This window comes from Talpa europaea (genome assembly GCF_964194135.1).
Source record: "Talpa europaea genome assembly, chromosome: 6".
Lineage (NCBI taxonomy): Eukaryota > Metazoa > Chordata > Mammalia > Eulipotyphla > Talpidae > Talpa > Talpa europaea.
In genome coordinates, this window is record NC_140072.1 from 39,534,331 (window position 1) to 39,546,360 (window position 12,030).

Genomic DNA, 12,030 nt, shown 5'->3' on the forward strand with positions numbered 1-12,030 from the left:
GGGTCAAGGAAGTTTCAAAAATTGGGGATTAAAAATATTTTTCAACAAACGTTTTTATTGCTGGGTATTTCAGTGCCACTGATACATGTCTCCGGAAGGGAAATATGTGCATAGTGTCACCCAAACTTACCTGACCTGAGTCTCCCTTTGGCGAATGCATTTTGATAAAGGCTACGCTAGAGGAAGTGAATTCTTTTTCACTTTCTTCTAAGTAGACATATCATGTATGTCTTTCTATAATAAATCGTAGATATATCATGTATGTAGTATGTGTATAAATTGTTCAAATATGTGGTGTGTGTATTATGTTATAAAATATCATTCATCTAATAGGGATATTTGCTAAATTTGTGTCTGATTCCTAACTTACTTTAATAAATTTTTATTTCAGATGGAGAACCAAACAAAACCTTGATTATTGTTTTCTAATGATGTACGCTCAGGAAAAGGGCATATATTACATTCAGGTAATTGGGTTTTTTTTTTTTAATCTTGAATGTTATTTACACTTTTAAAGAAAAAAGGAATATGAAGGGAATATTTTCATTGAAACAGGGATTTTTGAAAGCTTAAGCTCTCTAAGACTCTAACCATCTGAAACACCCGGCACTGCACTGTTGGGGCTGTGGCTGTCCTCTGGGTTAACACAGACACTGCCTCTCCACTTAGTGCTCTGACAGTAGCTGGTCACCCACTTCCTACTCTCTTCCCCTACCATTTCTTCCATCCCCTCTGTCATTTATCCTCCTCCTCACCACTGTTAAAAAGAACTAAGATTTAATCTTGGGGGGGTGTAATTTTAAGGAAGGATTTTCTCATAAATTTTTTAGTGGTCCTATGGCACGATGGTTCTTTCTTGTATACTGTAATACATTTACATTTATATTGAAGATAGTAAAACTGATATTTAATTTCCACAGTCTGAATCTTAACAGCATGACCATAATGTTGTACAAGTAGATAAATTCAATAATATACTGGTTTTCAGTTAACTATGTAGGCAAGTTAAATAATTCTAGGAAGCTCTTACTACTTCCAAATCTCATTCTTTTTAATGATTGAAGCTTACATTTCATTATTGGAATTTTATCTCTTTAACCAAAAAAGATCTCTACCTTAGTCTCCTTTGACATTGTACTTCATGCCAGCTTTATTGCAATGTGGATGAGCCTTGCCTTGGCTCACAGAGTAGGAAATGTGAATGATGTAGGGTTAGAATGTAACAGTGCACGTGAAAACAAAGATATCCTAGATTTAGATAGCATACTTCTTTACCTGCCTAAGAAAAGGTATTTTATTTGAAAATAATAATTTTAAAATATTTGAACATCTCCCAAATACTACTATAGTTGAACCTATAGTTGAACCTATAGTTGAACAAACCTATAGTTGAACAAACCTGGCTGGTTTGTTCTAGGGCCAATGTATAGATATTAATATTATGATCAAGAACTTTATTGAACAAAGTTAAAAGTGTTACTTCTAAACTTTGTTTTAAATTTCTCTCCCAAAGAGATACTTCATGGAACCTTAAAGCTTTATTTTGGTGGAGTTTAGAAAAAAATATTTAGTAAATGAAGGAGAGGATGGAGTAAGAAAAAGGATAAGATAACTTCCCTGAGGCAGAGTCAGTATATTACAACAATAGCAGTAGCTATGAAGTAACATTTCTTTAATGCTTACTTGGGGTCAGCAATTGTCCTTTACAGTTTATGCTCTCCATATATTCATTTAATACACACCTTCCCTCCACCCCGGGTTTGTTTTCCTTTATAAGAACAGGATCATACTGTGCATACTGCCTTATAAACTTTTGCTGTCATTTAACATTTTGTGGACATCTTTGTTTGCCAGTAATTAGATTTGTATAATTTTAATTTCCTCTTGATGTACCATTATTATTTCATAATGACCACATTGTCAGTTATTTAGACTGTTTTTTAACTTTCTAGCTGTTTCAAAGATGAATCTAATGAACATTCTGAAAATACCCCTCTTTACCCAAAAATTCTGCATCAGAAAAATAGGAGTTTATTTATATTCAGGTCATTACATAATCTCATATGTAATTTCTCTCAGTTAGTTCATTGCAATCTACAAAATATTGGTGGAAAAACACATTAGCCTGAAAAGTTCTCAGCTTGTCGCTGGAAAAAAACTAGAGTGAGGGAGGAGGAAACGAAGGAATTTAACCCACACTTCACAGTTGTCCTAGGGGTGTGACTTTCTGGCTGCCTGTGTTGGAGTTTTCTCACACCTAAGACTTTTAATGAGTGCTTTAAGAAAGGCACATAGATGATTCTTTGATTGCCACAGACGTACATCTAACTGGAAAAGCATTTGTCAACTGTCCTAGTGTTTGTGGAGTGGGATGATGTTACCAGTAAATAGCATCACACACAGTTCATAAAGTACTATATCAAAATGACTTGGAATTGAAGACAGTGTCTTCTGGAAAATTGTTAGATCATTCAGGCTCTTCTTAGGTGGTACTATGTAATTCTCACTGTATCATGCAATGAGAGATACATTGAGTCTGCTTGTTTCACTTTCACTGACGATGAAATTAATCAGTGCTTTAGTTGTGCCAGCCTCACTCTCCTTTATAAAGCTCCCCAGGAGCTATTCCTCCTATGGGGTCAACATCCATCAACTGCTTTCCCCTCTATCAGTTATTGCACTAGAGGTTGCCAAGGGGTAATTTTTAATTCTATATTTTTTAATGTTCTTATAAGCTAAGTTTTCTAAACAACTTTTCCTTTTTAACTGTTTGGTTACCTTGAAAAGTGGTCCATAAAGGAAAGGCAAAATAAAGGCTTCTGTTTTGTTTTTTTTTTTTTTGTCTTTATTTTTAAAGTAGTATTATGAACTCAAGATTTTAAAAATATATTTGATTCCCTGAGTCCTTACAATCCTTATTCATGTTGATGTTCACATTTATACATCATGAGCCCATTGAAATCTTTTCAAATTGGCTCTTGGATTCTGTCCATGTAGTCTGTTAACCTGTGATCACTTCTTTGCTGGCTGCACATCATGCACATTTCCCATCGCAGATCTCGAATCAGCCATTTCCCCAAGGAAGCCCTGTTTTTCCGATCAGAGGTATATGGTATTTAGGGCCACAATTTGGGTGGTCCTTCAGATACTCACTGTTGTTTCTTTGCTTCTAAGCCTTTCAGCAAGGAAGAAATATTTTTCAGAGGAACAAAACCACAAGTTTTATTATATTACCAAATCAAATGTAAGCTCCTGGGTTTTTCTGTTAACATTTTTTAGTTTATACATGAATTTCTTTTACACTTGGTTTTTAATAACATTATCCTAATAACACATTTCGTTAATTCTATGGTATACCTAAAATAGATTCAAAATAATGCCATCACAAGGCTACTGATCTAATTTAAATTTTCTTTGGGCTTCCCCCCCCCGCCCCCCTTAGAATACATTCTGGTATGGATAAACAGTCAAATTTCTATGTTTGAAAGTCACTTGAAGTGATTTTTTATCCTCTGAGTCTACCACCAACCTAATGTGAAAATAGATTTGTTTCAGTTTGTAGGATTTTTTTTCCTTTTTATTTGTCAAAAACAAAACATTCCACAAGTAAAAGTTACATAAAGCAAGATGTATACACAGAACTCTCAGTTTTATCTCTCTCTACTTTACCCTGTTTCCTTCATCCCCCCGGGTAACCCCCATTTGTTTTTGGTTTCTCCTTGTACATTTAAAAAAATTAGGCAAATATGTGTATATAATATTCTACCTCTAATACTATGCTTGCATACTGTAAACAACACTTTGCATCTTTTTCATTTCCCTCTGTAAACTTAGTCAATCGTTAGTCACTAATGAGATATTTGTTAGATTTTTCAAAGAGTTGCTCTTGCTGTGACAAAACACTAATATAGAGAAACAGATTCCTTAGAACCTGTAGACAAAAGCCCATAGCAGCTCTACTCATAAGAGCTCTAACCTGGAAACAGCCCACACATTTGTCAGCAGGTGAATGGTTAAACTGTGCTACTACATTTCGAGTAGGCAATTTGACTGTTTCATCTGCATCTTTATATGTTCACATTCGTCCTAAACTTGATTTTGAATTTACTTACTAGAAAAATTTGGAATGCTTCGTGTTAGGGATCGTCTTTCGTTTTGGCTTCCACAGAGGCTTGTGTGTAGGCCTCTTCTAGAAAGTAAAGTTAGGTGCCAGCAGAGCTCTTTACTCTGGTTAGTTTTTCCTCTAGTGTTCCTGAAAGTTCTCTTTTCTGTTCACTGATGTATGCCCAGGGTTAAATGCAGTGTTTAGGACGTAATAGAGTCTCAATGAATTTTATGTCTCTCTAAATACTACCTGTTTCTTCACAGAGAACAACATTTATAAGACTTAAATACATGAAAAATCTAAATGCTAAAATGAGTAAATAGTACTTAGCAGTTAGCTAGAAATAATAATGTAAACTAAGACAAGAAAAGTTTTCTTGGGATATTAAAATCATCTTGTGACTTTAAAAATTTTTGAAAGGAGATTCTGGGGAGAAAGTCTTTGCATATATTCATGACCCCTGACCTCTATCACCTCCCTTTTGAGCTGGAACATTTCCAAGCATAGGTTACATGGTGCTGGTGGAGCACATGGGGTTAACTGGCACCCTGAGTTGTTACAGCTTCTTAAGTATTTTCAAGATATCTTTAAAATATTAAAAGGGAATCTATCCTCCAGAAATAGAAAACACTAATCGGCAAGTATGAGCATATTTATTGCAGAACTGTTTGTATTGATAAAAAATTGGAAACAACTTGGGTGTTGGCCTGTGAACAGCAATGAGTTGAATGAATTATTGTATATTGATACCCTAATATATTATGTATCTGTTATAAAGTATGTATTCAATATGCCCTTATAACCCTGGAAAGATATTCATGATATATTAAGAAAAAAACATGGTTTCATAATATGAGCCCTTTTTTTTATAAAAATGAAAAGGGGAATGGGAGTTATGGGTGGGTCTAGATGTGCTATGTGTTCATCCAGAAGGTGTCAAGTGTATACATACATCTTTTAACATTGGTCATCTCAACTAGCTGGATAAAGTGCAAAACAGGAAAACTGCTTGCATCTTGTTTGAATTTCTCTTTGAATTTGGACATGTATTATGTAAAAGCAAAAAAAAAATATTAAAAGGTCTACTAAAACCCATTTTCTTTTGAAAAGAAAAAAGGATATTGTGAAATCTTGTCAGGCACTGTAAAAGAACCAGTAAGGGATAATTTATGGAGTGCTATTGTTATTTCCCATGGCAAGGAAGTGGTTTGTTTGACTTGCTAATGCATCTTTCATTTTACTTTTAATAACATTTTTTTCTATTTTCATCATTTTAAGCATTGTTTTATGACTTTCGTTATTATAAAACTGATTTTTTCTATATTGAAGAATGTCCATCTTAAATCTTTCCTTCTGATTTATTAATGTAACTATTTAATATTCTTTAGCTTGAAGATGATATTATTGTCAAACAGAATTATTTTAACACTATAAAGAATTTTGCGCTTCAGCTGTCTTCTGAGGAATGGATGATATTAGAGTTCTCCCAGCTGGGCTTCATTGGTAAGAAAACTGTCAGAGTCATCTACTTTTAAGAAATAACTGTGACTTTTGCAGTCTTAGACTAATTTGTTTATAAATTACAGTTGTATTTTTCTATGGAAAATGGATTGCTTTTGAGAAAATTGAACCTAGGTGAATTTATGTGTTTGAAATGATGAACATCACCCCAAAATAGAATTTCGATGTCTAAGGTTATACTATTTACTCTGAGGCTCTAAGAGACTATTCTGCCAGCTCAGGTCTGCACATAAACCAGCCAGATCCTGGTAGTTGACCTTGACTCCTGACACCTCCAGTTCCACATATGTATAATATATCCCAGTGCTTTTGCAAGATTGGTGTGATTTTAAGAAGAATGCCAAGCCAGTGATTTTCTGATGTGAATCTGAGTGTTTGATGTTCTGGTTAACTTGTATTCATTTGCTACTTTCATTGACTGATCAGGGTGCTCATTTTAAACTTTTTTTTTTGTTAAAGTTCCTAAATTATCCAACCAAAGAGAGTATGCTTAAAGTTAAAGAACTGAAGGACATCTACAGGTTTTTGAAAACTCCCAGAGGATACCATTTTAATTCTTTTGGCACTTTAAACTTTTAAGTTATTAAAAAGTAGACCTTTGGTCCTGTTGATTTTTTTTTTTCCCCCTCAAGTCTTGATTCAGAAAACACCTTTCCTTGTGAAGGTTTCAATGAAGACAGAATAAGTAGTCCTTGTTTTTTTTGCATTTACTAAGGTTTTCTTTAACCACCTAAACCTCTTTTTAAAAAAAAAAAAAAAACTTAAAAAAAAACTATTAAAAAGACACCAGGAAAATCTCTGACTTGCTTTTTGAATCCTTTCAACCAATAGGTGTATAGGTGACAACTCAAGAAAATGTTAAAGTACGTTCATTTTTGATAATACAAGTGGGAAAATTATTCACGGTGATCTGTAGTTGAAAGCATAAGTTTTAGTCTATTTCGTGTACAGATTTCATTTTATATAAGGCATTTGATCCTTGGTTTCTTTATTACAGCTCTTGAATATCTTTTTTAGGTAAAATGTTTCAAGCACCAGACCTCACTCTGATTGTAGAATTCATATTTATGTTCTATAAGGAGAAGCCCATTGATTGGCTTTTGGACCATATTCTCTGGGTAAAAGTCTGCAACCCTGAAAAAGATGCAGTAAGTTAATTTTTTATGAAGGCTTTTCTATATTTCATTAAAGTAACATTTTGGGATCCAGATTTTGTAAAATGAACAATTAAATAGGAAACTGGGAGGGGGGGAAAGGGTTTCCACCTAATGTTTCAAGTGCTTGCCTTCTTTCTTGAGCTGATAGAAAGTTAATTATATTAGAGGAACATTTTAAATATCAGTGGAAAATCCTGTAAGTCAGGAAAGCAGTTCGTATATTGCTGATGAATGTTGGTAGTGTGGTTAGGCCCTGGTGGCTAGTTACTGTTGACTTCAGATGTTGAGCTTGTCTGTCCTGTGTGAGGTATTGTTTCTATTTGTTTTCTTCATATTCTTCGTCCATTTTCTTTTTTCAGATATGTTAGGGGCACTGTCACCTCTAGTCTAGTGTTAGTAGTAGTGCTGATGGTAAAACCTCTTGAGAAAAATTAGTCATTTAACATCCAGTGAATTATGGAAGGTCTTTCAAAGTGGAAATGTCTCACAAATGTCATTTGTAATGTGTTTTTGATCCCAAACTTCCAAAAGTCATTGAAAACAGACTGTACAGGCATGACAAGATAGCCATGGCCATCATGAAGCACTGAACCAGCATGCACCAAGGGCTTCTAGCATCATGGGGTTTTTAGTACTTCGAATCCATCACCTGTAGTCAAGCATGAAGACAGGTTGTCAACTACATTCTCAGCCATAGGCACTTTGAGTTGAAACATAGGTATCCCATAATTGTGCTGAGATGGATTTGTCTGGAACTTTTAATATAATTTACTTGCTTGAGGTGAAATTATCGCCTCAGATTTTCAAATAGGCTTTCATGCAACAAAAGATGCCTTTTATTATTTGCAAATTCTTCACTATTTGATTAAAGCCATTTTGTATATTTGAGCCAATCCTCTACTTTATATTTTCTGCATTTTTTTTAATTTTTTTTTTAAAGAACTTTTATTTTCTTACATGTTAATCTTTTCTTTCTTTCTTTTTTTTTTTTAAAGATTTATTTATTCATACAAGCACTGGGTACAGTCAGAAGCACGGGAGGGTGAGAGAATTCACCAGAGCCAGAGCGGGGAGCAGAGCAGGCAGAAGGACCGAAGTACACTGCTGAGGGGAGCAGCGGGCAGCAGGAGAGGTCTGCACGCCCTGTGGGACCCTCCTCCGGTGGCCGGGGAGCAGCCGGGGATCGAACCGGCGCTGCTAAGGCTCTGCGCAGCTTCGCAGCCTAGTGCTCAACCGCTGCGCCACCAGGGGAGGCCCTGTATATTTTTGTTTTTTTTTAAATTTATTTATTTATACAAGCACTGGGTACAGTCAGAAGCGCGGGAGGGTGAGAGAATTCACCAGAGCGGGGAACAGAACAGGCAGACCGACAAAACAAACTGCTGAGGGGAGCAGTGGGTGTGGCAGGAGAGGTCTGCGCACCATGTGACCCTTGCCAGCGGCTGGGAATCGAGGCTGGGGATCAAACCAGCGCTACAGAGGCTGTGGGCAGCTTTCCCAGCCTGGCGCTCAACCGCTGCACCACTGGCTCCCCATTTTTATTCCTGCATTTTAATATTAAAAGTCAAGTCTTTATTGACATATCTTGAAGGACAGTTGAAATAAATCCTTAACTTTAATATATACATCTTGTCTGTTTCCAAGTAGGTAGCACATCCATTAATGCCTCAATGAGGACCAAAAAAATTTATATATGTATATACATATGAGACTTGGGATTATGAGCTGATGTTCGGATTTTCTTTTCAGTATTCTTCTAAAGGACTTCTCATTTTTCAGATGAGGGCAAGATTGCACTTTGTAATATAATACTAACATGAATGTTCTTTGAATATTTAGAAACATTGTGATAGACAAAAAGCAAATCTGCGAATTCGCTTCCGACCTTCCCTCTTCCAGCATGTTGGTCTGCATTCTTCACTGACAGGAAAAATCCAGAAACTTACGGTTGGTGATTTGATTTTATATTTCTCATGGACATACAATTTGTTATTTAGTGTATAGTCATTTTTCATCTACTAAAGTAAAAATAAGCTAGATGTTGTCTAATAGCATATATCTTTCTTTCTAGGATAAAGATTATTTGAAACCATTGCTTCTTAAAATTCATGTAAACCCACCTGCAGAAGTATCTACTTCTCTGAAGGTCTACCAAGGACATACACTGGAAAAAACATACATGGGAGAGGATTTCTTCTGGGCTATCACCCCAGTAGCTGGAGATTATATCATTTTTAAATTTGATAAGCCAGTCAATGTAGAAAGGTTGGTGATTATTGAGAGAGTTACAAACCAGGTCTCTTATTCATAATGTGACTAAGGATGGAAATTTTTGTGTGTATAACGGATGTGAGGAGACAGTGCATCCCATGCGGGTTATAAATTACATGTCCTACAACTCAGTAACAAAATGGGTGTGCTATTTTCAGATAGATCAGCATTTAGCATGTTTGAAAAATTCTCTTTATAAATGTATATTTAATATAGACTTTTAAAACTTTATGTAGAACTTTATGTAGAACTCTCCCTCAAAATCTCAAATTAGTTTTCATGTTCTTACCCTAGACTATCCCTTAAAATGGAAAACTTTAAAACTTTGAGAGTTTATTGATTAGTTCAGCAGTTTGGTCAAAATATAAATCTGATAGACTATATATACAGTTCATAGTCAGTGGTTCTGCAAATGCTGGGTTATTTTTAGTGCACTGTGGAAGAATTTGTTGTTAGTTTTGCATATAGACAAGATAAGAATGGCCTGTGGTTATATGAACCAGTATCCTAAGTCAAAGGTGCTTTGTAAAAAATAACTCTGAAAATGCTGGAATTGTTGGTATAGCTAAGGAGGAGCTTCTTAGTAGGGCTCCCTAGCCTATGCATTTGAAAATCAAATACTTATCAAAGATGATTTCTGCCCACAAATACCATATTTGAACTATTTTATAACATTGCTGTAACTATTGCTTAGTGGGTATTTTTAACATGCATTGTGCTTTTTGTCAGTTTTCACAAGCTTCTTGGTACAGTCCTATTAGATAGATGGGAATGTCTCCAGGGTACAAAGGAAGCTCAGGCTCAGAAAGCTAATGTTTCATGCTAAAGGGGGAGATTCTAGAAAATGACAGACCCAGGATTTAGATCCAGGTCTTTTTAACTCCTAATCATAAACTATTAAGTTCTAGAATTAAAACTGAAGTGTACTTTGTATGCCCTATCTTAATTTCCACCCTCTCCCACACAGTATCAAACAGTGAGAGCATTATACTCACACCCAGAATATTTTATACTTACCACAGTATGTCTTGTAATCTGTCATTATTCAAATGTTTGTTAATAGAATATTGACAAATGGAATTATTCAGACATTTAGAATTGCCTAACTTTCAGTCTGCTAATGTCTAAAATTATTTGTATTGGATAAAACTAGCCTTTGAACTAGCCATGACCAGTACCTGGCCTGATGAAAATTTTCTCTGATATGATGAAATCACTACAATTTTGATTATTACTCTTCAGATGTTTTATATTTAAACTAAGGTAAATATTGCATTTAAAGTAATGTGAAACTGTCATCATTAAAAATAAATCCATTAAGTACATTATTAAGGAACAAGCAAGCCCCTTCCTGACTGAAGGAACAGCCTATCACCCAGGAGTCACCCCTGGACCTGTAAGTCCCTGCTGAGTGACATGCCCTTACCCCAGACCCGGTTTCCTTGGCTCCACAGTCAGTGTGGCTTGGAAAGCTTTCTCTGAGTCAATGCTGTCATCTTAAATCTTTTGTAAAGTCTAGTCTGATCCCTTATTTTTATGTTTGTATTTTCAGTTATTTATTCCACAGTGGCAACCAAGAACATCCAGGAGATATTCTGCTGAACACAACTGTGGAAGTTTTGCCTTTTAAGGTATGACTAAAATTTTTCCTTACTCTTTCTTAAAACTAATACCTGTAGACTTGGTCTGAGGCTATTCTTATTAATGAGGCAAAAGAAGAGTCCATGATTGCAGAAACTCAGTGGTAAGTAATACTAATTTTTTAAAAAATATGGAACACCTACTGTGTTGTCCTGTTTGCCTTATTCATAGAAAAAGCCTTTATGTTGTTTCCTACTGGGAAATAACTTGGAAATTTGCACTAGAAAAGGAAATCTTTTTTCTACTTCAGGGTTTACCTGCTGTTTGTTTTTTGAGTCTCAAAATGCCATGTAGTTTTAATGCCGATTGATGAATATACAGAATTAATTTATTGGTCTCTAAAGAATGCTTCGGGGCCTCCCATGGTGGTGCAGTGGTTGAGCGCTGGGCAGCAGCACTGGTTCGATCCCCAGCTGCAGGCGAGGGTCCCACATGGTGCAACAGACCTCTCCTGCTGCGCCTGCTCCTCCCCTCAGCAGGGTGCCTTGGTCCTTCTGCCTGTTCTGCTCCCTGCTCTGGCTCTGGTGAATTCTCTCACCCTCCCGCACTTCTGACTGTACCCAGTGCTTGTATAAATAAACAAATCTTTTTTTAAAAAAAGAATGCTTAGAATTCCAGAAGGTAGCACACACGGTTGTTTAATTGTGAATATGTTTAATGAAAAATAGTGTTCTGTTTAACTGACTTAAATTTAAAACAATTAAAATAAAATCTCACCACCAATATGTTACAGACTCAGATGATGGTTACAAAAAAAAATACTTTTGTATTGATGTGCCTTTTAAGGTTCAAGACTGAGATGACATAGCTGTGCCACAAATGTCAATTTTATTTTTATTAAGGTATTTTGACTAACTTAACTTTGTTCTTAAAAGTAATTATTTGTAAAATTAATTTTTTTGTTCTATTTTAGCATGACGGTTTGGAGATAAGCAAAGAGACCAAAGACAAACGATTAGAAGATGGTTATTTCAGAATAGGTAATACCTACTTTAAACTAGTAAAATATCCTTTACTCTCCTTGACTTTACTCCTGAGTAATTTTAAATTCTTTGCAGATGTTAAACATTTTAAGGATTGCAGTTAGCACCATACTCCAAGTCTTTGGTTCTTGTGTTTTAGTACTTATGTTAGTTTGACCAAAATAAGATTTCAGATAAAGGGTTCATTTACTGGTTCTTCTTTCTCCTTCTGCCAGTTATTTCATTGTTGATACTCAGTGTGGATAATCTGCCCTCAGCTGGATCTGCAGCCTTATCCTCGGTAACCTTAGCTACTCTCATTGGCTTAGCAACCATGTACCAGAATCTATGCTGCTAGCCCTCCCCGCCCTCC

General features: G+C 35.5%; 1 protein-coding gene across 4 annotated transcripts in view; it reads left to right on the forward strand.

Moving 5' to 3' along the window:
• MGAT4A (alpha-1,3-mannosyl-glycoprotein 4-beta-N-acetylglucosaminyltransferase A) overlaps positions 1–12,030 on the forward strand; it is a gene marked incomplete at both ends in the record, with an annotated part of 63,875 nt that overhangs the window by 46,081 nt on the left and 5,764 nt on the right. For all 4 annotated transcript variants that reach the window (XM_084235661.1, XM_084235662.1, XM_084235663.1 and 1 more), the window contains 7 exons: positions 392–467; positions 5,494–5,608; positions 6,644–6,774; positions 8,623–8,730; positions 8,855–9,048; positions 10,607–10,685; positions 11,609–11,675. In XM_084235661.1, the coding sequence (XP_084091787.1) occupies positions 392–467; positions 5,494–5,608; positions 6,644–6,774; positions 8,623–8,730; positions 8,855–9,048; positions 10,607–10,685; positions 11,609–11,675 (770 nt within the window). The remainder of the gene's footprint in view (positions 1–391; positions 468–5,493; positions 5,609–6,643; positions 6,775–8,622; positions 8,731–8,854; positions 9,049–10,606; positions 10,686–11,608; positions 11,676–12,030) is intronic.